Raw genomic sequence first — 23666 nt, 5'->3', positions numbered from 1 at the left:
TTTGACAGGTCAATTTTAATCTATTCACATTATAAATAACTTACTCATCGATACCACTTTACTCTGTACTTTTTACTAGGTAGGCTCCCTCTTCTCCGCACTCCACCCATCCCTGAACTTTCTCTTGCTGGATTTGGCTTTCCCCAAAGTTTAGATTTATATGCTCTATTTCTAGTCTCTTTGAAGTTAGCCTTTGCTGTATCAGCATTACTTTCTTAAGGAGCTTATTCCAGTTCCCTCACTGCACAATGGTGCAGGTGACATCTCTGGTCCCTCCACAGGCATAAAACTTGCCCCTAGGGCTTATTTCTCTCTGAAACCTAAGACTCGCCTCAGTGCCAACTTCTGGTTACCAATCTTTTGATTTTTTAAAAATTCATTTCTGATTCCCATGATGCTGGGGCAGGGGTGGGGGAAAGCAGGGGGAAATGGCATGCATGGGCTTGATGTGGGATCTCAGTTCCCAGACCAGAGACTGAACCCAGGCCGCAGTGGTGAAAGCACTGAGTCCTAACCACTAGACCACCAGGGAACTCCATGATTTTCTAAGTTCAGCATTACAACTTTTAAGTTATGTGTCATACCAACTTTTCACAAAAAGTTGGTGCAAGAAGGGGGCTCTTTCTGGGTCACCTTAGTCTGCCATGTTTCCTGAAATCCTTAGATGATTTCATTTATTATCTCATTTGATCTTCCCACAGGATAAAAGGAATTATTCCCATTTCCTTTTTTTTTTTTTTTAGGGCCACAGCCAGGGCACATGGAGGTCCCCAGGCTAGGGGTCCAATTGGAGCTGTGGCCACGGCCTACACCACAGCCACAGCAATGGGGGATATGAGTCACATCTGCGACCTACACCACAACTCACGGCAATGCTAGATCCTTAATCCACTGAGTGAGGCCAGGGATCAAACCCGCAATCTCATGGATGCTAGTCAGATTCATTCCTGCTGAGGCACAATGGGAACTCCTATTAGGTTTAAACTTTTCCTTTTCTTTAAACAAATACCCCGATTAACACAAAGTTAATGAAGTTGTTTTTATTTACTTTTCACCTACAGTTTTAGTTAGAATAATGCTAGCTGCTGCAACAGATAAGGCTAGAGCACTCAGTCGTTGATCACAGTAAAAGTTTATTTCTCACACGGTGAAGAACTTGCAGGGCCTCTGCTCCAGTCATTTTAGGGTGCAGCTCCTTCCATTCTGTGGCTCCACACTCCTCTTGGGCCACAGGCAGCTCTCTATTCAGCCAGAGGACGGGGAAGAGGCCCATGAGAGGCTTAGAGAAGCCAGGCCTGGCAATGGTGACCATGTCTTCTGCCCACAGCCCATCAGCCAGAACTCAAGTGGCTGCAAGTGTGAGCTCGAGGGAGGCCGGGAAAGGTAGTGCAGCTGTGTGCCCAGGAGGAAAGGAACATTCATTTAGTAAACAGTCTCTCTGCTTCCATTTTTTATTCTATTTTTTAATGTTCTTAAAATGATTTAATCAGACAGTTCTGTAATAAGGCTCCATCCCTTAGGAAGGCATAAAATCATCTGCATACTGTATGATTTTGCTTTTTCCATTTCTTGCTTTAGTGTTCTCTGCCCATATTTTAACATTTATTTTACTCTTGACTTCTATTTTCTTACCTTTTCACCTTCTCTGTTGCTTTGGCAAAACTGTTTATTTCCAGAGGTGCCAATGGAAGGTAGAGGGGGCCAAAGTGGGGACACCCCTACCACATCTCAGCCAGGGAGAGGGGCCCTGATCACTCGAGGTGCTCCCCCGCCCCCCAACTTTCAGAGCTGCCCTGACTCAAACCCAGAGCCAGGTGGGACCCACAAGCAAGACTCTGCTTCCCCTGGGGACAAAAGCCCGAACCTGGACCACGGGAGTCAATTCCTTCACAGCTCCCTCACAACACTTGGCTACGACATCCCCACCTTGTCTTCTGGAACAATCCTGGCAGGGTCAGAGGGAAGGCTTAAGACGTCTCAATAAGCAGGGCCCCCTGGCTGAGGGGAGGTCCTTGGTATGGACTCCTGATTTGTTGCTCTCAACAGATCAGATAAGCTAGTCTCAAATTTCCTTTGTTCTCAGGTTTAGTTTCACTTATCTTACCCCACCGGTTGGTCATGCATCAAAAGTCCTGTGAGCCCCCAGCAGCCCCCAGTCCAGCACTGGGCTGTGTGTGCTCCAAGCTGAATGAAACCACCTTCTGCTCTTGGGGTGCGTTACACTTTATAAGAGACCATCCGAGGGCAGAGAAAAGGCTCATGGTATGTGACAAGTGCTCCGTTGGCAGTTTGTGTGAGTGGCTGAGAGGGAGCAAGAGAGCTCAAGGCCCAGCCTCACCACAGCCCCAAACCTCCTCAGGTCCAGGTGACAGGCACCTGAGGGGCCCAGCTTCCCACTTTTGATGGACTAGGCTGCGGCCCAGCTTACCTGCCCACCCAGGGTCCTTTCTCATCCAGGCTTGACTTCCATGGCCATCTTTCGTCCTCACCACTATTCCGGCTGTTTTTAAAATGTTGACTACAGGGAGGACCCCTGTCTCCCCAAGCCTAGTGGCAGTTAGTACAACTCCTCTTCCCAGAAGCATGATAGGAAAACCTCTCATGAAGGCCGGTCCTGCCTTCCTCGCATCTGTCCTTTCTTGGCAGCTCCCGCTGTCACCAGCTCCCCAGCCCTGGGGCCCAGCTGGGGTCGGCCAGTGGCTCCGGCAAGGCCCTGGGAGGTCGATTGGGCCTGGGTCTTCTACCTCCTCGTCCACCGCCACTGCCCCCTCCTGGTCTTCGGGGTCTACGCCCTGGAAGGCTGGAGCTGCAGGAGGCCGTCCTCAGTGACCTGGATGAGCAGACTGGTGCTGGGGTGGCCTCCATGGAGGGCGGGCCAGAGACTCCCTGGGCTGTTTAAATGTATGGATTCTGCGACAAGGATGCTAGCAGCCCAGGGGTCTTCTGGGCTCAAGTACTGGATGTGTTTGAGAGTTAAAGTTCTCATCAAGCAAGCTCTGTAAAGCAGAGGGGGTTTTTTGTCCATTTATGATGAAGCGACAAAGGTCCAGGGAATGTGAGGCTGTAGCCAAAGTGAAAGGGCTAACTTTTCCCAGTCTGCTTCTTTCTTCAGAAAGGCCTTAAAAAGTTAAGCAGTCAACACACTCACCGGGACAGAAATTATTTAAAAATTGTAGGAAGACCTGACATGATGGAAAGTTGGGCCTCTAGCCCTACACCTGCCCACTCAGAAGCGGGCACCGGGCAGGCCCTAACGGAGCGACTTTGTGTGACTTGGTTTCCCTCTTTGGGCTCCTTTTCCTTATTTCTAAGTGGAAATAACAGGAGAAGGGAAATATCCCCAGGCCCCGAGACTGTGTGGGTGATCACTCTTATTACATAAATGCACATGGACATGAAAGAACTCCACCTGCTGGGCATTCACGCAATCTCAGAATAAACTTAGAAGAAAATCTACACTGACAATATAAAATTTAAAAGATTTTTTTAAAAAAAGGCTTTAAAACGTAGTAGGAGGTAAGTAAGCCTGTGCAGCGTGGCCATCTCTGTCCCCAGCCCTGTCTGCATTCACTGCTACAGGAAGCAAGGGCCACGGCTCATCCAAGACAGCACGCCACCGAAAGTCCCTTCTGGCCTTTAGCTGTCCTCCCCAGGAGAAATCCTCTTGCAGCCAAACATTCCCAGCAGACTAGGGCCCGACACAGCTGGCCGAGCCACTGTCCTGTCTCACCGGCCAATGTGGCCCCAGGTCTCTGGAGGCGCCCCTCCACTAGGCCTGCTCGCCGGCCCCGCCTTTGCTGGACGCCTGGGCCTCGGAGCGCGAAGCCTGCTTGGGCAGGCGGATGGGGACGTAAACGTTGGAAGCGCAGTGCTCCTTGAGGTAGCCTCCTCCCTTCTCTTCGTAGTCCTTCCGGGTGATCCACACGTCCTCGTCGTCCAGGTGGTCCAAGGCCCAGCCACGAGCACCGTACCAGGCGTCCAGCACGGGGTTTGAGGCCAGCTGAACCTGAAACGCGAGCAAGCAGTCACTGGAAGGGTATCCTCCATCACAGCCAAGGACTGAAGTTCAACAAGGCCAGGTACAGCCCTTAGGTTTTATCCTTAGAAATATACACACAGGAGGGGGGCCCCCCACTGATCCCAAGCCCAGGCAGGACTATCTCTGCACCACAACAAGCTGAGCTGAAATGCCCCACACTCTCCAAGAGGCACAGACATGAAGAGCCCACGGGACACGACCCCACAGCTACTTTACTGACACAAGACCTACCACTCTGGGCGGGAGTGGGACCAGCCACCCCGCCTCCTGCTCGCACGCTGTGGACCACAAGTTGTCAGATGGAGAAGCATCCTGATCTGGAGGAAAGGCCTCCCTGACCCCCTGTCTGCCAGTCACTCTGACTTGGTGGCAAACGAGCCTTAGGGGAAGTGAGAGCAGGGAGGCTGACCTGGGGTCTCTGTGATGCTGCTGGTGCTCCATTCCTACTGCTTATTATCGGAGCAAGGCTGGAGTCAGCAGCCCCTGAGTGCCCCACAACTGCACTGAGCGGCCCCCTGGGTGGGATGTACTCCAGCTGCCACTGGGCCACCTCTTTTCTGGAGTTGCCTCCCTTACGTACCCCTCCCTCTCACCTCTCCCCTCCAACACCCACACAAGTCCCAGGTTGGAATGGTGGTTTCAGAAATTTCTGAAGTAAAGGGCAGGTGGAGTCAGCACAGATGGAGGAGGATGAGACGAGGGACTTGCAAGAAGGGGCCATCAACAAAGTCAGAGTCACAAGAGCCCCGACCGCTCTGGCTCGGACATGTCAATGAGGCACTCACTCCTCTCCCAGCAGAGGGGACGCGCTGATTGTGACAAACCATGAGCAGGGTTATAGGCTGCGTCCTAGGAGTCCTAGGGAACCATGGCACCTGGAGTGTTCTTAGGGACCCTCAACTCATCAGTAATGTCTGTTTCTCACATGCGGGCCCTGTGCTGAATGCTGACACACTCTACACTGAACGCTGGCAACAGGTGCTGCAATAAGCCCCTTCTCACCGCTGAGAAACTGAGGCTTGGCCGATCCTATAACCATGTCAGGACCAAGATCCAGAGGCCACACCCTGAATGTACAACACGTCATGCAGGACAGGGGGTCAAAGCCGGACCCGGGGCCCTGCACCATGTGGGCCTTGCCGGCCTCTCCACAGCACCCCCCCACCTTCAGCAGCCACAAGCTTCAGCCACGCGAGGCTGCTGCTCACCCCTCAGCAGGTTTCCGGCCCCTGAGCCTGTGCTCCTTCCGGCCCTGGGAGCGCTCTCTCCACAGACTCCATGAGGCAAACACCTCCTCACTCTCAAAAGAAATGTTTCCAAGAAGCTGTCCCTGAATGGCAAGACTCTTATTAGAGGCCTACATCTCTACACCCATCACGCTCTGGGTTACCTGCCTGTTTACTTGGCTGCTGCCCCCCCAAATAGCAAGCTCCTTGTAGTCAGGGGCTGATGGGAGCTCAGACCATGTTTCTTTGTGATCAGGGATCCGGGAGACACACTGTGGGGCATCCATGCCCTACAGTCATTTTTCTAAGTGTTTAGAAGAATGACGACATGGGAAATTGTTCATGACAAGAAATTCAGGTTACAAAGCCGTATATATATATACGCTTGTATGTGTAGAAAAGCTGAAAGAAAGAAGAATCTTCGCAGACAGTCCCCCAAGCTTGCGGCCGGGGGCCTGGGTGAAGAGAATGCCTTATTCTCAAGGCACGCTCCTCTGTGCTCCTGGAATGTTTATGACATGCAGGTCCTCCCTTGCGCATGAAAACAAAGAAGTATAGAAAATATGATTTACATTCCGCTTAAAAACTCTAACACGGATTAAAAACCAGAAGGAAAGCCATGAACACGTTACGGCGGCTGTCTCTGGCTGATGGAATTATAAGGGAATTTTTCTCATTGAGACGTCACTGCTTTTGCAATCAGAAACAACTTAATTAATGTTAGTTAATCAGCTGGCTAGATAAACAATCAGTACCTGAAAAGAAGACTGAAAGGGTCTCATCTCCAACAGCTCCTTCTCGATTCTGCCCTTCATCCCAGGATACATCATGTTCCCGCCAGTGAGGAAAACGTTCTGAACCAGCAGTTCCTGAACATCTTTCGGGTACCTGGGAACGAGACGAAGTCTCAGCTACGGTCCCTCCAATTGGAATGTGAGCGCTCAGTGCAAAACAGAAAACAGCTCCACAAAAAGCTAAAACAAAACAAAACTGCCCTCCATTTTTCATTTGTGTCTTTACAGAACGCCAAAGAGCTAGTCAAGTAATCGGAATGGTCAATCCATTTCCTTAGCGTGATTATGACTTTCTTATGCCTGCTTTTTTTTTTTTTTAATTGACTTTGTGGAGGGTTCCTTTAAATACATTTGGATGAAGTCTGACAAATTTATATCCCCCAGTAACCATGACTACCACCGAGCTATAGAACATTTCCATCACCTCCGAAAAGTCCTGCCTCTCCTCCTGCCATCTCTTTGTTTTTTTTTTAATTCAATACTAGTTTTATCTTCTACATGATTGATTACTTTCCCACCCATTGCTAGACAAAGCTCAAGTTTCCATTCTGTTTATTTTTTGTCTCTTTAGGGCCACATCTGTATCATATGACGTTCCCAGGCTAGGGGTTGAATTGGAACTGTAGCTGCCGGCCTACACCACAGCCACAGCACAGCTCACAGCAACGCTGGATCCTTAACCCATTGAGCGGGGCCAGGGATCCAACTCACGTTCTCATGGATACTAGTCGGGTTCGTTATTGCTGAGTCACAATGGGAACTCCTCCATCCTGTTTGAACCAACAGCAGCCAGAGTAGCACAAAATCATGGTTCCTATTTATACAACTTGAATTATGAAATCTCACACTGCGGGAAAAGGCCTATATAAACCAGTTGAGGGAGGCATATTCTTAGAGAAATTCTTAAAACTCCTCAAATCAACTGCTTGAATTACTCACACGCTCAGAAAAGAATTAAGAGCCCTAACTACGTGCCAGGCTGGTGAGAGAGAAAGAGTACTCTCTGTGTGCAGCAAGTCACTGAAAAGAGGTGCTGTCCTACCATTAAATCCGCCACGCAATGCGAAATCTAAGGAAATGGTTCAGGAAGAGATAAGCAAGAGAGGTTTCCGCCTCACCTGTCCAGAATGTACTGCAGTGTCTCCGCTATGCCGGCCTGCTCTTCTCCAATGAGAGACGGCTGGAAGATAATTTCTGGAGCTCGAATTCTTTCTGTCCCAACAAACAGCTGATGGTATGCTGCCAAGTTAAACACGGGCTTTAAAAACCCAAGGTTTAGAAGATATTTTTAGGCCGTAAGGACAAACATTCCAGCTGCCAGTTTCCTCAAACTGCATTTCTTGTTCTAATATAACTTCTGTCCTTTGTGCCAGCACAACCTCTCCTCAACTCTCTTGATTTGTTAATTCAATCTGCTACCTTCCTTTACCTTTGAATTATAAACCACCACACAGCTCCATCATGAAATGGTCCCTGAGATGAAGGGAAAGACTTCTGGAAGAGCAGTAGCAGAAAGGCTGACCCTTGGAAGCCCACATCTCCTGCCAGGGCCTCACTTGGCTCTTGGTCCCTTGCACAGCCACACAAGCCTTCCACTCGGGTGTCTCGGCCTCAGGTCAGTCTATCTGATTGCCATTGTAATGACAGAAACAGACCCAAATAAGGATGAAGCGTCATGACACTGGCTTAAATTTAAATAAAACCAATAAAAGCTGGTCTTTGGGTCTAACATCCCTTGTCACTTGCTCCAGTGCTTCTACCAAACAGACTGCTTTCTCACAGATTCAGAGCTTAGAACCCCAATCCATCACCATTGGGGGGAAAAACCCTGACTTTGGAAGTTTTCATTACTGGTATTCTCCCTTCTAGAGCCTGGGACTTCAGGGGAAAATATTCCTAAAGAAGCAGACTAGACCTGTCTGGTCGTTTATGTCAAGCTTCAAAGCATCAGCGTGGTCGAGGCTATGGGAGGCCAACCTGGACCGTGGTCACTGGCTTCTCTGCTTCAGGCGTTTCATCTGAAAACAAGGGCTCAAAATCATTGATGCTTTCCACTTCTTCCAGAGACGGCTCGAGCTGCTCCAGGTCAGGGGTCTGAGAAGAGAATAAACACAACAACAGAATCTGTAATTCAGCGAACCTTGCTTAGTCTTAAAGAACTGGGATCTCACCCAATGTCCTACAAGTACATCCATACATAAAAACCATGAAACCTTTTCTGAACTATTTGAACACACACATGAGCATGAGATTAAAGACTAAGAAGCCAGGGATGAGCTTTGCGCTCACCTCCTACCCTTCCCACTTACACAAGCCTCATCCACTCCCAACTTCTCTCTGGAGCCTTCTGGGGGACCCCATCTTCCTGAACGTGGTCCCAGGTGTTACCCACTGCTGCCTTTCAGACCAGCTGCTGTGTGACCAGAGAATCTAGACCTGGGTTGCACATGTCTGAATCTCAGCAGCGCTGCGTCCAGCCTTGCAACCTGGGGCGCACTTCCTCACTCACCCAAATCTCGGTTTCCTTATGCGTTAAATGGGAAGGATGACAGAACTAATGGAATTGTGAAAATTAGTCAAGATGACACTTGCACAAGTGCCTGGCATGGGGGGCGGTGGCCAGTCTTTATCAGCCAGCCTGAATGTTATCCTTCAGACACACACAGCAGAGCAAGGCAGTAATCCGATGGGATTTTATTTTCGGAAAATAGCTTGGGGCAGTTGGGATGATGGGTTTAGGAAGAGGCAAGCCTAGCGGTGGGGAGACAGGATAAAAATGTGGCTTGTCATCTGGAGGAGGGCTGAAGTGGCCGAAGCGTGTCAGTGGCCCTGGGGATGGATGGTGGACAAGGACTCGCTTCCAAGGTGGGATCCAGAGACACCAGTGCCCTTCAGCAGTGGCAGCTGCCAATGATAGTAGCACATGTGACTGAAATCAAGTTCTGTAGAACTTAACCAAGTGTGGTGGTAGGTGTGGTAGGTACAGAACAGAACTTCTGTTCTGTGGTAGGTCTGTAACAGAACTTAACCAAGTGTGGTGGTAGGTGTGTGTGAGAATACACAGGGAGTTGTGAGGAAGGATCAGGCTGTTTGGCCTGGGCCCTGAAAGATGATTTGATTTCAGTACCTATCACATGAGGAGGCAGGGACACTTGAGACAGAAAGAAGCACCGTGCAGAGGGCAGGGAGAGTGTGGGGATGGAGCCTGGAGGGGGGCGGTGGCCAGTCTGGAGTATGGTCCCGTAGGGCTATTTTTTTTTCTTTTTTTTTTTTTTTTGGCTTTTTAGGGCCACACCCACAACATATGGAGGTTCCCAGGCTAGGGGTCGAATCAAAGCTACAGCTGAAGGCCTACACCAGCAACCCAGGATCTGAGCTGTGTCTGCAACCTGCACCACAGCTCATGGCCACATCGTATCCCTCACCCACTAAATGAGGCCAGGGATCGAACCAGCATCCTCACGGATACCAGTCGGATTTGTTTCTGCTGCGCCACAACAGGAACTCCCCTGTAGCGCTATTCTTTGAGGTACTTAATCACCTCTGTACTCCCAGACCAGAAATGAAGGGTGGACGCCTGGGCTACACCCTCCAATGTCTCCCCAGTAGAGGGGATTATAAAACGTTTGGGTTTCAAAAGGCTTTTTCTGCTGCAACAAAAATAATATTTTCCACCTTCATATCTACCTATATTCAAAAGCGTATCACCTTAAAAACAAGACAATTTCTTAGTTTCACTAAAAATGGCAAAAAGAGGAGTCCCTTGGTGGCCTAGCTGTTAAAGATTTGGTGTTGTCACTGCTATGGTGCAAATCACTGCTGTGGTGAGTGTCTGACCCCTGGCCCAGGAACTTTTGCCTGCTGTGGGTGCGGCCAAAGGAAAAAAAAAAAAAAAAAAAAAAAAGATATTTTACTTATCCTAATTCATTTGATTCATAGAGGAACAAAGCTCATAATTTGCCTTTTTTGGGGGGAGGGGGTGCTGCACCCACAGCATATGGAAGTTCCTAGGCTGGGGGTCGAATCAGAACTGCAGCTGCCGGCCTACACCACAGCCACAATGACGTGGGATCTGAGCCAGGTCTGCAACCTACACCACAGCACACGGCAACGCTGGATCCTTAACCCACTGAGCGAGGCCAGGGATTGAACCCGAATCCTCACAGGTACTAGTCAGGTGGGCTTCGTTACCACTGAGCCACAATAGGAACTCCCCAAGCTCCTAATTTCAATGCCAACAACAGGCATTCAATAGAGAAGGGCTTCTCAAGCACAGCTGGCTTCTCTCCCCCTAGAGTTTGCCAGGGTCTCCATATGTATTGGGTGGCACCTGGGAACATAAATATGACCACTGTTTTGGAAGTGAACAGGATGACAATTTGGCAAAGCCCATCAGAGAGGATACAGCAGGCTCCCTGGAACAGCCCTGGGCAGCATAAAGACAAGCAGAGGTCAGCTCTGATCTTGGCTAGTCAGGCAAGGGAACTTTCAGTATTTGGCCCACTGTTTTCCAACGAAAGATGATGCTTTTGATGCTCTCCGCCCCACCCCAAAGCTGCTGTGTTTGTTGGGATGCAAGGTGAGCATCTTCTCCATTAGATTCTGCATCAGGAATGCTAACACAGCCTCTGCCTTTACAGCATCCTCCTCAAACACCTGCAAAATAGCGAGGACTGGGATGGATGGTCTGTGGGAAAAACTGGATTTTAGAAAACACTGGAAGTTTAAAAGTTTAGCTGTATTAATCCAGTTCAGCCGGTTACTGCTTAGATGGCATTTCAGTATGAACTGTGGTCCACACAGATCTGTCCTCTCCATTCTAAAAGGATTATATTGTTGGAAAACACGACAAATACTTTTGGAAAGGCAGAACTGCCTGGCCAGCGTTGGGGCCAAATTTTTCCCACGAATGTTACTGTAACTGATCCTAATCTCTAACGATCACCCTCAATACGTGTTGACCGACCATTAAAGCTTTGGGAACAGATTGATTCATCAAATTTGTTGTACATAAGGAAATCTTTTTTTCTTTTTTGGTCTTTTTAGGGCCGTACACACAGCCTATGGAGGTTCCCAGGCTAGGGGGCAAATCAGAGAGTTGTGGCCACTGGCCTATGCCACAGCCACAGCAACATCAGATCTGAGCCGTGTCTGCGACCTACACCACAGCTCATGGCAACGCTGGACCCTTAACCCAATGAGCGAGGCCAGGGATCAAACTTGCATCCTCAGGGATGCTAGTCAGATTGGTTTCTGCTGAGCCAAGACGGGAACTCCTGTAAGGAAACCTTTTAAAGTCCAACATCTCAAAATCTCCCCAAGCCCACAGAGATCTGAACACATCCCGTCAGAGCACAGAACAAAGCGGGGATCTAGTAAGTGTTTGCTGAGTGACTCGATGGAGTGGCTCAACTTCAGGATATGTAACACGTGCAGAAAAATGAACAAAGAAAAGGAACAACTGGTTTCCAACAATGGGAAACACATCTTCATAGGTGTTTGGTTTTTCTTTTTAAATCTGAAATCCCCCACCTGCAGCCTGTGGCTCAGTGGTCTACCTCCGGCATAAAGGTGCTGACGCCCTATGGACGTGTTGATAAGCATGGTAAGACTAAGTACAGATGCGTAAACAGCAAAGGCAATGAGCTTGAACCTGAAACTCAGACCTGAAAAGTGGGAGGAGCAAACTGAATAAGGCACGTTAGCTCTCCCAAAGCTGACGTGGGACACGGTATGAGGGTAAGATGACAGTCAAGGTCCCTTCTCCCCGGGATCTCAGGGATTCAGTACACTGTGCCCAGGAAGCCTGACTCAGGCTCTGCCCTGTCAAATACGCATGCTCACGGCCAGGCTGCTGTCCTCACGTGGTCTACAGCCTGTGCGAGAGTTGGGGAACGAGAGGCTGAGAGCAGGAACCCTGAGAGTCAGCCTCCAGCTGAGACAGAGTCAAGGCAAAGCAGGCTGCCTGCTGAGCCCCAGGTTTCTAAGGTCCCTGGTAAGCTCTCCTCTACACGCAGCAGCAAAGCAGGGTTTTCCACAGGACTGTTCCTTTCTAGAAGTATAGGTTTTAATATTTAAAGTTGATTTAGCAACACAAACCAAGAGCTAGACTGGTTAATCCTGCCCCCAAAGTGTCACAAGACAATGAACAAGCTCGTTTGATTTAGAAACTCTAGAGACGACAGATTCAGGAATGATGTGCCCACTTATTAACACGTGACAGGAGGGACAGGAGGGTCAGCCAGCAACTGGGGGCCAAGGTGTGACCTGCAGGCAGCCCTTCACCACACGGAGCCCAGTGCTAGGGCTTGAGTTACCCAGGGCCCCATCTCAGCCCCACCACACCGCCCTTTTGGCCACATCAACACTTATTCACAGTCCACTGGCTGGAAAACAAAAAGGAGAGATAAAGAAGATCAAAGAATCAGTGTTCAGTAACTAACAAAAGGCTGATCTTAAATCAACCTGCAAATATCCTACTGAGCATGTCTATCACAGTGACGGTAAAAAATTCCTAAACTCTTTGTGAAGCAGGATCCCTGACTTTGGGGAGCACTGAGGTAGGGAGGACGCGAATGAAAGGACAATCACGATATATTTAAAGTAAAGGGGGTATGTGACTACCTGCCCAGGAACCATCGGGAGGGGCAGGTTCAGGTTCGAGAGGGGCGCCACAACTGGCGGGCAGGTTCTTCTCATTCCACGTGCCTCGTCCCCCTCCCAGTGGGGGGTGGGGGAAGAGCTCCGCCAGGTGAAATCCTGGGGTCAGCACTTCAGTTGGTACAAGGTCAGAGCCAACCCTGCCGCACCCGTGTGCTCGCAGACATCACATGGCGCACCGCTCTCTCCCCGCCCCCGTCTAGCCACAAGCCCTTCGATGTCGGCCTTCTGCAGGCACCCCTCCTGCCCTGAGAAAGGGCTGTTCTCTCTCCGTGACCCCATGGGACCCCCTCCTGAGGCCCGCAGTACCTCTGGCTTGCTGTCCACCACATCCACCTCGAGGCTGACCTCCGCCTGAAGCATCTTCTGCTTAGCCTGCTCCACTGCTGCACTGAGCTTCTGTATGTAGGACTGCAGCTCCTCCGGGGAGTCCATGTTCAGCTCTATCAGGGCTTTGTGGAACTGATCCATCTGGCCATCCTCTAGGAGCTCCTGCAACCGGAGCAGCCACAATCCATCCTCAAAGACGTGCAGAGGGACAGTCACTCACGGGATGGAGAGGAGGCGCTCAGAAGCTGAGCAGAGAAGAGCTACAGCAGGAGGGGCTCCCTGAGCTCCCCGGCCGCCCGCCTCTCCATAAAGCCCCTTCTCCCACCGAGGCTCCGCGGAGCAGCCCTCCTCCCCAGCCGCCTCTGGGCTCCCAGCGCATCACCATCTCAGCCCCACCTGACCAGGCAAAACGCATCTATGGGGACGGATGTCAGAAATCTTAGCTTTTGGGTGGGAAGAGGTGCAAAAGTTACTAGGAGGAGACTGAGGGAGCCTCTGAGCTGCTGGTAACGCTCTATTTCTTGATCTGGATGTGGACACCTGGTGTGCTTCAGCAGTGAAAATTCACTGTACACTTAAGATCTGTGCACTTTGCATCATATGCTGCTACACTTAAAAAGTTAAAAATTGGAGTATCTGCTGTAGCTCAGCAGGTTAAGGATCCCATCTGTCTCTGAGGTGGCTCAGGTTCGATCCCTGGCTGATGCAGCGGGTTAAGGATCTGCTGTTGCTGCAGCTGTGGCTTGGATTTGATCCCTGGCCTGGGAACTTCATATGCTATGGGTGTGGTCAAAAGAATAAAGAAAATTAAGCCCCAGGCTCCTTCCTGACCCCAGAAGGGCTGAGACAGCTAACGCATTTCATGGTTGAGGGAGAATACACAGGAAGAACATTTTCTGGGACTCCCCTGCCCCCACCAGGCTCTGCTGTCACCTGCACGTAGAGCAGCCTGTCCAGCCGCTCCTGATCCAGCTGCAGCTTCTCCTCCCGCCGCCGGGCGTTGAGCTCCTGCAGTCGCCGCAGTTGCTGCTGTCGCCTCTCCTGCTTCTCCTCAGAGGTCAGGGTGCTGCCTAGGAGCTTGCTGGAAAATGGGAGCTGCATCTTGTGGACGTTGTTTTCGTAGTAATCAGGGCATCGCCATTTCTGCAATTCTTCAACGGAACGATTTTGGAAGTCAGGAAACAGAAACACTATTAGCACTGAGATTAAAAAGTCAGGATGAGGGTCATGCTAAGACGGTGAAAGCACACTCGGCCCCATCTCTGAATCCGCCCCATCCATGAAATGCAGCTACCAGACCCGGACATGATGTCAACACACATGTGCTGAGAGATCTGCTCAGTAAAGTTCTTCAGACAAAAATGATACATCTGGAGCATCACAAATGAAGGAAAGGCAACAGAAAGGATGAAAATCTGGCTCAACATAGTAGCTTAATCTCCTCTTGAGTTCTTTGAAATGTTTGAAAACTGGAAGTAAAATCTGTGACAACATCTGATGGGTGTCCAGTGTGCGTAGGTGTGACACACAAGACAAATCCGACACATAGGAGGAAGGATAAAGGGACCTCTGGAGTGCTGACCTCGCCATGTTCCACTTGAAATGGTAAAACAGAGATTCTAAGAGGACTGTGAAAAGTCTGCTTACTGTCATCTATAGAGGAACTGCCAAAAAAAAAAAAAAAAAGCCTACACAAGAGATATTCAGTGAAAAGCACAATGGATACATTAAAACAGAAAACCACAAAAAAATTTTTAAACATTCAAATAACACAAAAGAAGGCAGGAGAGAGAAAAAGGAACAATAAAAGGAAGGAATAACAAAGCAAATAATCAAATGGTGAACCTAAATCCAAACACAGGAAGAACTGAATTAACTGTAAACGGTCTTAATATATCACTTAAAAGATAGAGATGTACAGAAGGGATTTTTTTAAAAAGGGATCTAACTGTCAAGAGACTCGCTTTGAATATAATGATATAGGAAGATTAAAAGGACAGAAAGATACATCATCACACAAGCACTAATCAAAGGAAAGGTGGAGTGGCTGTATTCATGTCCAAATAGACTTCAAAGTAAAGCAAATCGCAAGGGATAAAAAGGGGCACTATGTAACGGTAAAAGATCAATTTGCCAAGAAGATGTAAGAATCCTAAATGTGTACCTAACAAAAGAGCTTCAGATACTTGAAAGCAAAAACTGACAGCACTGAAAGGAGAAATAGGAAAATTCACAATTATCCCTGGAGATTTCAACACTCTTAATATTTAACTGCTACCAGACAATGGACGTTCTTCGACCATATTGAAATTAAACTAGAAATAAATCAAAGAAAAATAACAGGAACGTCTCCAAACACCTGGATATAAATTAAGATATTTCTAAGTACTCAGTGGTTCCAAATGAAAAAGGCTTAAGGGAAATTAGAATATTTGAATTCAATAAAAATGACCAATAAATCAAAATCTGTGGACTACAGATAGAGCATTGCTGAGAAGAAAATTCAAGCTTTAAATGCTTACATTAAAAAGAAGTTATCATTCAGCGTTTCCATTGTGGCCCAGGGGAAACGAACCCAACTAGTATCCACAAGAATGCAGGTTCAATTCCTGGCCTCAATCCATGGGTTAAGGATCTGGCACTGCCGTGAGCTGCGGTGTAGGTTGCAGACATGGCCTAGATCCTGAGTTGCTGTGACTATGGTGTAGATTGACAGCTACAGCTCCAATTCAACCCCTACCCGGGGAACCACCATACGCTGAGGGTGTGGCCCTAAAAAAGCCAAAAAAAAAAAAAAAAAAAAAAAAAAAGTTATCCTAATAATGTAAGCTTTGACTTTAAGAAACTAGAAAAAAAAAGCAAAAGAGGAGTTCCCATCATGGCATAGCGGAGATGAATCCGACTAGGAACCATGAGGTTGTAGGTTCGATCCCTGGCCTCGCTCAGTGGGTTGAGGATCTGGTGTTGCCGTGAGCTGTGGTGTAGGTCAAAGACGTGGCTAGGATCTGGCATTGCTGTGGCTGTGGCGTAGGCCGGCAGCTGTAGTTCTGATTCAACCCCTAGCCTGGGAACCTCCATATGCCACAGGTGGGGCTCTAAAAAGCAAAAAAATAAAATTAAATTAAAATTATATAAAAAAACAATAAAGAGCAAAATAAACCTAAAGCAAGCAGAGGAAAGGAAACAATAAAAAGAATACATCAATGAAATTACCTAAATAGTCCTATATCTATTAAAAAAATTGAGTTCCTTCAGAAAAAGAAATCCCCAGGCTCAAATGGTTCTACTGGAAAATTCTTTTTCTTTTTTTTTTTTTTTTTTTTGCCATTTCTTAGGCCGCTTCCACAGCATATGGAGGTTCCCAGGCTAGAGAATGAATCGGAGCTATAGCTACCGGCCTACGCCAGAGCCACAGCAACTCGGGATCTGAGCCGGGTCTATGACCTACACCACAGCCCATGGCAACGCCGGATCCTTAACCCACTGAGCGAGGCAAGGGATCAAACCTGCAACCTCATGGTTCCTAGTCAGATTTGTTAACCACTGAGCCATGACAGGAACTCTGGTTCTACTGGAAAATCTTATCAAACATTTAAGGGAAAAAAAAATCAATTATTTACACAATCTTTTACAGAAAGCAGAAGAAAACACTTTCCAGCTCATTTAATAAGACCAGTATCACCATGATACCAAAATAAGACAAAGACAATATGAGAAAACTATAGATCAATAACCCTTATGAATACAGACACAAAAACCTCATAAAATTTAACCTAACTGAATCCAGCAATGTTGTAAAAAAAAACACATATGAGCAAATAGGGTATATTCCCCCCAAATCAGGGCTAGTTCAATATTCAAAAAGCAATGATTATAATCTTCTATATGAACAGTCCAAAGCACAAACACGCAGGACTATATCAGGTGTTGAAAAAGCATTTCAGAAAAATCAAAATCTATCCATGAGAAAAATGATCAGCAAAAATAGGAACAGAAAGAAATTTCCTCGGAATTCCCATTGTGGCTCAGTGGTTAACGTATCTAACTAGGAACCATGAGGTTGTGGGTTCGATCCCTGGCCTTGTTCAGTGGGTTAAGGATCCGGCGTTGCCATGAGCTGTGGTGTAGGTCGCAGATGCGGCTCGGATCCCGCATTGCCGTGGCTGTGGTGTAGGCCGGCAGCTGCAGCTCCGATTAGACCTCTAGCCTGGGAACCTCCATATGCCGCGGGAGCAGCCCAAGAAAATGGCAAAAAGACAAAAAAAAGAAAGAAAGAAATTTCCTCAATTTGATAAAAGATATCTGGAAAAAAATGAGAGCTAACATCATATAATTAATAATGAAAGACTAAATGCTTTCCCCACCACAAGATGAGGAATTAGGAAGAAGGGCAAAGATGTCCACTCTTACCACTCCTGTTAAACACTGGCTAGAAGTCCTAGCCAGTAAAATAAAGCCAGGAAAAGAAATAAAGGCAAACAGATTAGAAAGGAAGAAACAGAACTGTCCCTATTCACAGACAATACATCTATCTATAAATTCCTAAGAAATATACAAAAACTAGAATAAGTTTAGCAAGATCACAGGATACAAGGTAAACACATAAAAACTCATTGCATTTCTATGCAACTGGAAACCAAAATAAAGAAAATAAGAAAGAAAGAAAGAATTAGGCATAAATCTAATAAAACATGTACAGGGTCTATATGCTGAAAACCATAAGGTGCTGATAAAAGAAATCAATAAAGACCTAGACAGAAGTTCTGCTGTGGCTCAGCAGTAACGAACCTAATTAGTATCCATGAGGACACCGGTTCAATCCCTGGCTTAGCTCAGTGGGTTAAGTATGTGGTGTGGCTGTGGCGTAGGCTGGCAGCTGTAGCTCCCAATTGACCCCTAGCCTGAGAACTTCCATATGCTGCACCTGAAGCCCTAAAAAGCAAAAAAGACCTGGATAAATGGAAAGACGGACTATGTTCATAGATTAGAAGCCTCAACATACTAAAAAAGGTCAAATCTCCCCAATCTGGATTTAACCTTATATCTGGATTTACATTTAGAATGTTGTTTTATATACAACCTGATCTACAGATTTAATCTATTTGCAGTCACGACTCCAAAAGAACTTTTTCGTAGATATGGACAAGCTGATCCTGATATGTATATGGAAAGGCAAAGGAACTAGAACAGCCAAACCAATTTTGAAAAAGAATCTACATATACAAGTTATCAGTTAACTGAAAAGTGTGTCAGTAAAGTAAACACCAAAAAGAGAAGAGAATGCTAAAAGGTAGTAAGAGTGAAAAGATGATCAAAAGAGCCATCCTGGGGACAATCTAAGGAACACCCCAAAGGGAGACAGCATCAGAAAGCGGCAAGCAAACGTCTCTTGGCTACCTTCCACGTAATCCTCGGCGATGTAGCTGTGCTCGTGCAGGATCTCCTCCATGCGGCTGAGAGTGATGGCTGCCAGGTGCCCAGGATACTTCAGCTGCAGGAGGCGCTGGAGGTAACCAGCTGCCTGGCTTCCTCCCAGATTGATGCGCTTGCAGTTTTTAGCATCCAATCTAAACCAAGGGATGGAAAAGAGCATTGAGATTTGTGGCAATGTGGAGGAAAGAAAGAATATGGGGCGGGGGGGGGGGAGGGGATAATTTAATGTACAAGGATGAGGAAGAAACTGACCAGCTGCATAAACTTAAAACCGTACAGTTAGAAGGGACTTTAAAGTTGCCTTAGTGCCACCTCTTAACCACCACAGGCATTCCTAGTCAATGCCCAGACAGCACATGAACATCTAAATTCTTTTTTTTGGGGGGCTGCACCCGAGTCATATGGAGGTTCCCAGGCTAGGAGTCAACTTGGAGCTGCAGCTACCGGCCACAGCCACGCCAGATCCGAGCAGCATCTGCGAACTACACCACAGCTCACGACAACACCGGATCCTTAACCCACTGAGCGAGGCCAGGGATTGAATTGCATCCTCATGGATGCTGGTCGGATTCATTTTCCCTGTGCCACAACGGGAACTCCCGAACATCTAACTTCTGGCAAGAGTCTCGGAAGGCAACCAGATTCAATGGCAAGAACATGCTCTATGAAGTCAGACCCTCCTGTGCCTCATCAGGTGTTTCTCATGTAATTCTGGGCCATATATCCCAGAATTAGCTGGGGAAAATGTTAAACATGCTGATTCCCAGGACTCGTCTGCACGCCTGGTGGGCCTGGGAATATGCATTTTAACAAGCTTCCCAGGTAGCTCTGGTGTAGGCCCGAGTTTGAGAACCCCTCCCCTAGACATTGCACTTCCACTGATGCACGTATTGACCTACTGTAATCTCCTAAGAGTACCAGGCCCCTCTGACATGAAGCATAGGGAGGAGAACCAGAGTAACTTTATTTTCTTAATGTGAGAAAGAAGAGCAGAGCACTGCAACTTGCTGTGTATTGAAATGTCACTGCTATATCACACCTCACCAGCAGATGCCAGCACAGAACAGGACATGCTCCAAGCTGATCATTTCTTAGCCTTCACGTAAAATCATTTTCTCTCAACATAACATAAAAATATCATTATTTTTAATTTCTGCATATTCTGTTTACATAACATAGAGAACTCTGTATACCAGAAGTATCTGGTATGTCTAAAAATTACTTTTATCTTCATAAATTTTTGTAAAAACTTCAAGAGAAATATAGGGCTTAATAAACTGAACAGTATTTACTTTCACTTAAATATTCAGACTGTTTTATAAAATTTTATAAATTTTTATTGATTGCCTACCACCTATATTATCTCGTTTCATTCTCAGGGCAACCCTGAGAAATCAGTTTTTTCCAAGGTTTATCTGTTAGGAGACTAAGTGAAGAAGTTAAGCACCTCATCTTTTAGCAGGGCTGCAAATCCAGGCTTTCAACTCCAAAGCCAGATCTCTGCTCCCTATTGACACACTCTCTATGCACAAATAAACCTTCCTAGGAGAGCATGATACTGGCCTAGTCTCTCTCTTTTTAAAAAACTTTTTTTTTTTTCCTCAGGGCCACACCCACGGCATATGGAAGTTCCCAGGCTAGGGGCCAAATCAGAGCTGCAGCTGCCAGCCTGAGCCACAGCCACACCAAATGTCAGATCCAAGCCACATCTGCGACCTACATCATAGCTCACGGCAACCCTAGATCCATAAGCCACTGATCAGGGCCAGGGATTGAACCTGTGTCCTCAGGGATACTAGTCTGGTTTGTTACTGATGAGCCACAAGGGGAACTCTGAAAAACTTATTTTTTAATTGAACTACGGTTAATTTGTCACATATATATACATATATTCTTTTTCAGATTCTTTTCCACTATAGATTACAAGATAGTAAATATAGTTTCCTATGCTATACAATAGGTCCTTGTTGTACTTTATATACAGTAGCGTGTTATCTGTTAATCCCAAATTCCCAATGTATCCCTCCCTCCTGACTTAGTCTCTTTATCAGACAATGAAAGCCCAACTATAAAACCAGAAGAGATTTTAAACATGACAGAAACTACCCTCGCCTTTTACGTAACATGAAAACATTTATTAAGTACCTATTATGTACCAGTTACTGTTCTTAAAAAGTCTGAAAGTTTAAACAATCAAGATTAAAGAGCTTTAAATAAACTAAAAAAACCCTCTTAACAAAAAAGTGACTCCGGGACACAATGACAATCTAAGTTAAATTTATTTAAATAATATACTTCAAACATTTTTATTGATTGCCTATTACCTACAAGTACTGTGTTAGCATGTCACCATAAATCACTCATAAAATTCTAGAATTATGGATAGAGACCATTTACCCCAACTCAATCCAGGAAGTCGCAAATGATGGATGGTAAAATAATTTACCTATGCTCACATAGTGAGGTAGGTAGGAGCTAAGCCCAGAGGCTAGTTCACGGGCCAGTCCCTGCTCTCTCCACTCAACCTTTAAGGCAGGCGCCCAGTGAGCGTTTCCTAAATGCTTCTCTAAACAGCCCTCAAATGCCCTAAGTGCAACTCACCTCCCTTCTAGGATGGGTAAAATATGTGTACACTGGTAGCCAGATGAAATGATGAGCCCACTTGAAATCAAGTTCTTTGGCGTATTGTGGTAGAAGCTGAAGAGGCTGTCTATTCCATAGGCAACCTTAGGAATCCCATAGCACTCAAAGAGAAGCTCGGACATCATCTGTCGTGAATACAGCGGGTTGCACACAGCTTCTGTCAACACTATGGGATGATCGACACAGCCCTACTTGGAAAGAAAAAAGTAAACTGATCAGGTGCTAAAAGAATACTCCTTTTGAAGCATAAAAGGAAACCAACATCATTATTGCAAGGGCTGAACAGGCTTTTGGTCTCCAATCAGTAACCTCATCTGAAGCAACTGTAAAATACCCATCTCTCCCGGAAGTTGTTTTGGAAAATATGAAAGTAGGGTCAGCTTAAGGTTAACTATAACCCCATCCAAACTGTCAGCCAATCATGTTGGATCTGTCTTCAAAATATCTCCAGAATCCAACTATTTCTTACACATCCCCAATTCCTCCCTCAGTTAAGTCACCATCATCCCTTACCTCCTAACTCAACAGCCTCCTTACAGGTCTCCCTATTTTAACCCAGGCCAGTCCATTCTCCACAGAGCAGCTCTGGTGATCCTTTGGGAACATAAGTCACATTCCTCTTTTGTTCAACACCTTGCAAATGGCTCCCCATTTCACTCAGAGTAAAAGCCTATGAGGTGTGCAACTTGCCCCCTCATTAACTCCGACTTCCTCTTCCACTCACTACCCTTCCCCTCACTCTGGCTGCCCTCAATTAGGATCAAGACCCGCCCCTGCCTCAGGGCCTTTTCACTGGCTGTTCCCTCTCTGGAGTATTAGTCCCTCAGGTATTCACAAGGCTTGCCCCTTGCTCAAACATCACCTTCTTGGAATCCACCCCTAACCATCTTATTGAAAAGATGTAGCTTTCTCCTCTCCTTCTGTCATGCTATAGAACCTACTACTTAATCCTACTGTTTATTGTCTGTCTTTTCACACTAAAGGGTCTTTCCATACTAGCTCCATAAGCACAGGAGATTTCGTGTTACGTTCATGGACGTATTTCAAACACCTAGAAAAGTGCCTGACACAAAGTAGGTGCTCAGTACATATTTGTAAATAAATGGATGTATTAACAACAGAGCACAGATGCCCGAACGTATGCTCCAAGAGAACGTATGCTCCAGTGGTTCACTGCTATACCCCAAGCGCTTAGCACAAGCCTTATACACATTAGGCGCTTAATATTTGATCGCCATAATAAATGAATGACTAAATGACAATCAGAACTCCTGGAGTGACTATTATCCCTCGGGGAGCAGAGTGAGCGGGGACACGACCTCAACCCTTCCCTCAATCCCATCCCCACCCCGCCCTTCACCTGTGAGGAGACACCCAGATGCTGGAAACTGTAGTCAAGCAGCAGCTCCTGCAGCTCCAGGTTCACAGGCACGTTGCGGTCGAAAGGTGAGCGCAGCATCCAGCGCAGGGGCTCCAGGCTGCCCAACGCGTTGCCCACCTGGGGGCCCGCCCCGCCCCGAGCTCCGCCTCGCCCTCGGGCGCACACAGAGCGGAACTGCAGCCGGGGTTCGGGGCCTGGGTCCGGCCCGGGGCAAGCCCAGCCTGCACGGGCCTGGAACGACCCGTTGTCCAACACCAGTGGCACCGGCTGTGGCCCGTGTGCCACCGGGCCGGCCTCCAGCACCGGATCCGGAGCGGCTCGGGCGTCGCGGAATGGGAACACATTCATCGCCTGCCCCGCCACACTGGCAGCCGCCATCTTGCAGCGCACGCGCTAGCCCCGCCCCCGACGCAGCGTCCTCCCAAACAGCGCGAAACCCCGCCCCCGCGCGAAATGGAGGGCCTCCGAGCCTCTTCTCAAGCCCATCCAGCCGTTTCACCCAACTCGCCCCTGGCAGCCGAGGCCGCCTTCGCGATTGTTAGACTCCGCCCATCCTGGCCGTGGCCGAATCTCGCCCCCAGCTCCTATCTGACCACTCCCCTTCGCCCTAGCCGGGACTCCGGTCCAGTGAGCTCCGCCCCGAGTGCGTTACGTCACCATGACACGCCCCTTCCTGGCCTTCAGAACCTAGTACTGAGGCCGGGTGCCTCTCCGGGGCCCCACCTTTTCGCCTAGCCACGCCCCATATTGTAGGGTAACTCACCTTCAACTGTCCTTGGCTCCGCCCCCACATGATTACTTTGCCGTAAGCCTCCCTGTCAAGGAAACAAACTCTGGGGTACCGACCTCTCGGTATCTTGACCGAGGAGCTCGCTACTTAGGCGCGTTCACTTTATGAAAATTCATCAAACTATCCACTTATGATTTGTGCACTTTTCTGCACGTGTTCTATTTTATAACACAATATAAATTTTTAAATAGATTTATTAACTCCCACAGACTGTGCGCTGTCAAAGACTTCAAACACTGAGAAAAGGACTGCTCGTTGTTACTTAACTAACATATATATTTTTTCTCATTAGTGGTATAATTCCTCTGCATGGTCATCTAGCTTGGTGTGATCATGTGACTAAGTTCTGGCCAATGGGTATGGGAGTGGA

The 23666-nt window shown here is 47.5% G+C and overlaps 1 protein-coding gene across 2 annotated transcripts; it reads right to left on the bottom strand.

Moving 5' to 3' along the window:
• On the bottom strand, positions 1026–23151 carry ACTR5 (ARP5 actin related protein 5 homolog). 2 transcript variants are annotated; one of them, XR_002339948.1, is made up of 10 exons: positions 22486–23151; positions 21084–21313; positions 18447–18616; positions 13983–14200; positions 13029–13211; positions 8037–8153; positions 7178–7317; positions 6021–6153; positions 2429–4006; positions 1026–1392 (listed from the first exon to the last, which is right to left on the bottom strand). XR_002339948.1 is itself a non-coding variant. In XM_021077707.1 (9 exons), exons 1-9 carry the CDS (start codon positions 22882–22884, stop codon positions 3770–3772), a joined length of 1827 nt encoding a protein of 608 aa, XP_020933366.1. In that variant the 5' UTR covers positions 22885–23072; the 3' UTR covers positions 1026–3769. The 2 variants fall into 2 exon arrangements, 1 of the variants encoding a protein (XP_020933366.1); XM_021077707.1 differs by having other exon boundaries at positions 1026–4006; positions 22486–23072.

This window comes from Sus scrofa, chromosome 17 (genome assembly GCF_000003025.6).
Source record: "Sus scrofa isolate TJ Tabasco breed Duroc chromosome 17, Sscrofa11.1, whole genome shotgun sequence".
Lineage (NCBI taxonomy): Eukaryota > Metazoa > Chordata > Mammalia > Artiodactyla > Suidae > Sus > Sus scrofa.
This window is presented reverse-complemented; position numbering and strand designations above follow the sequence as displayed.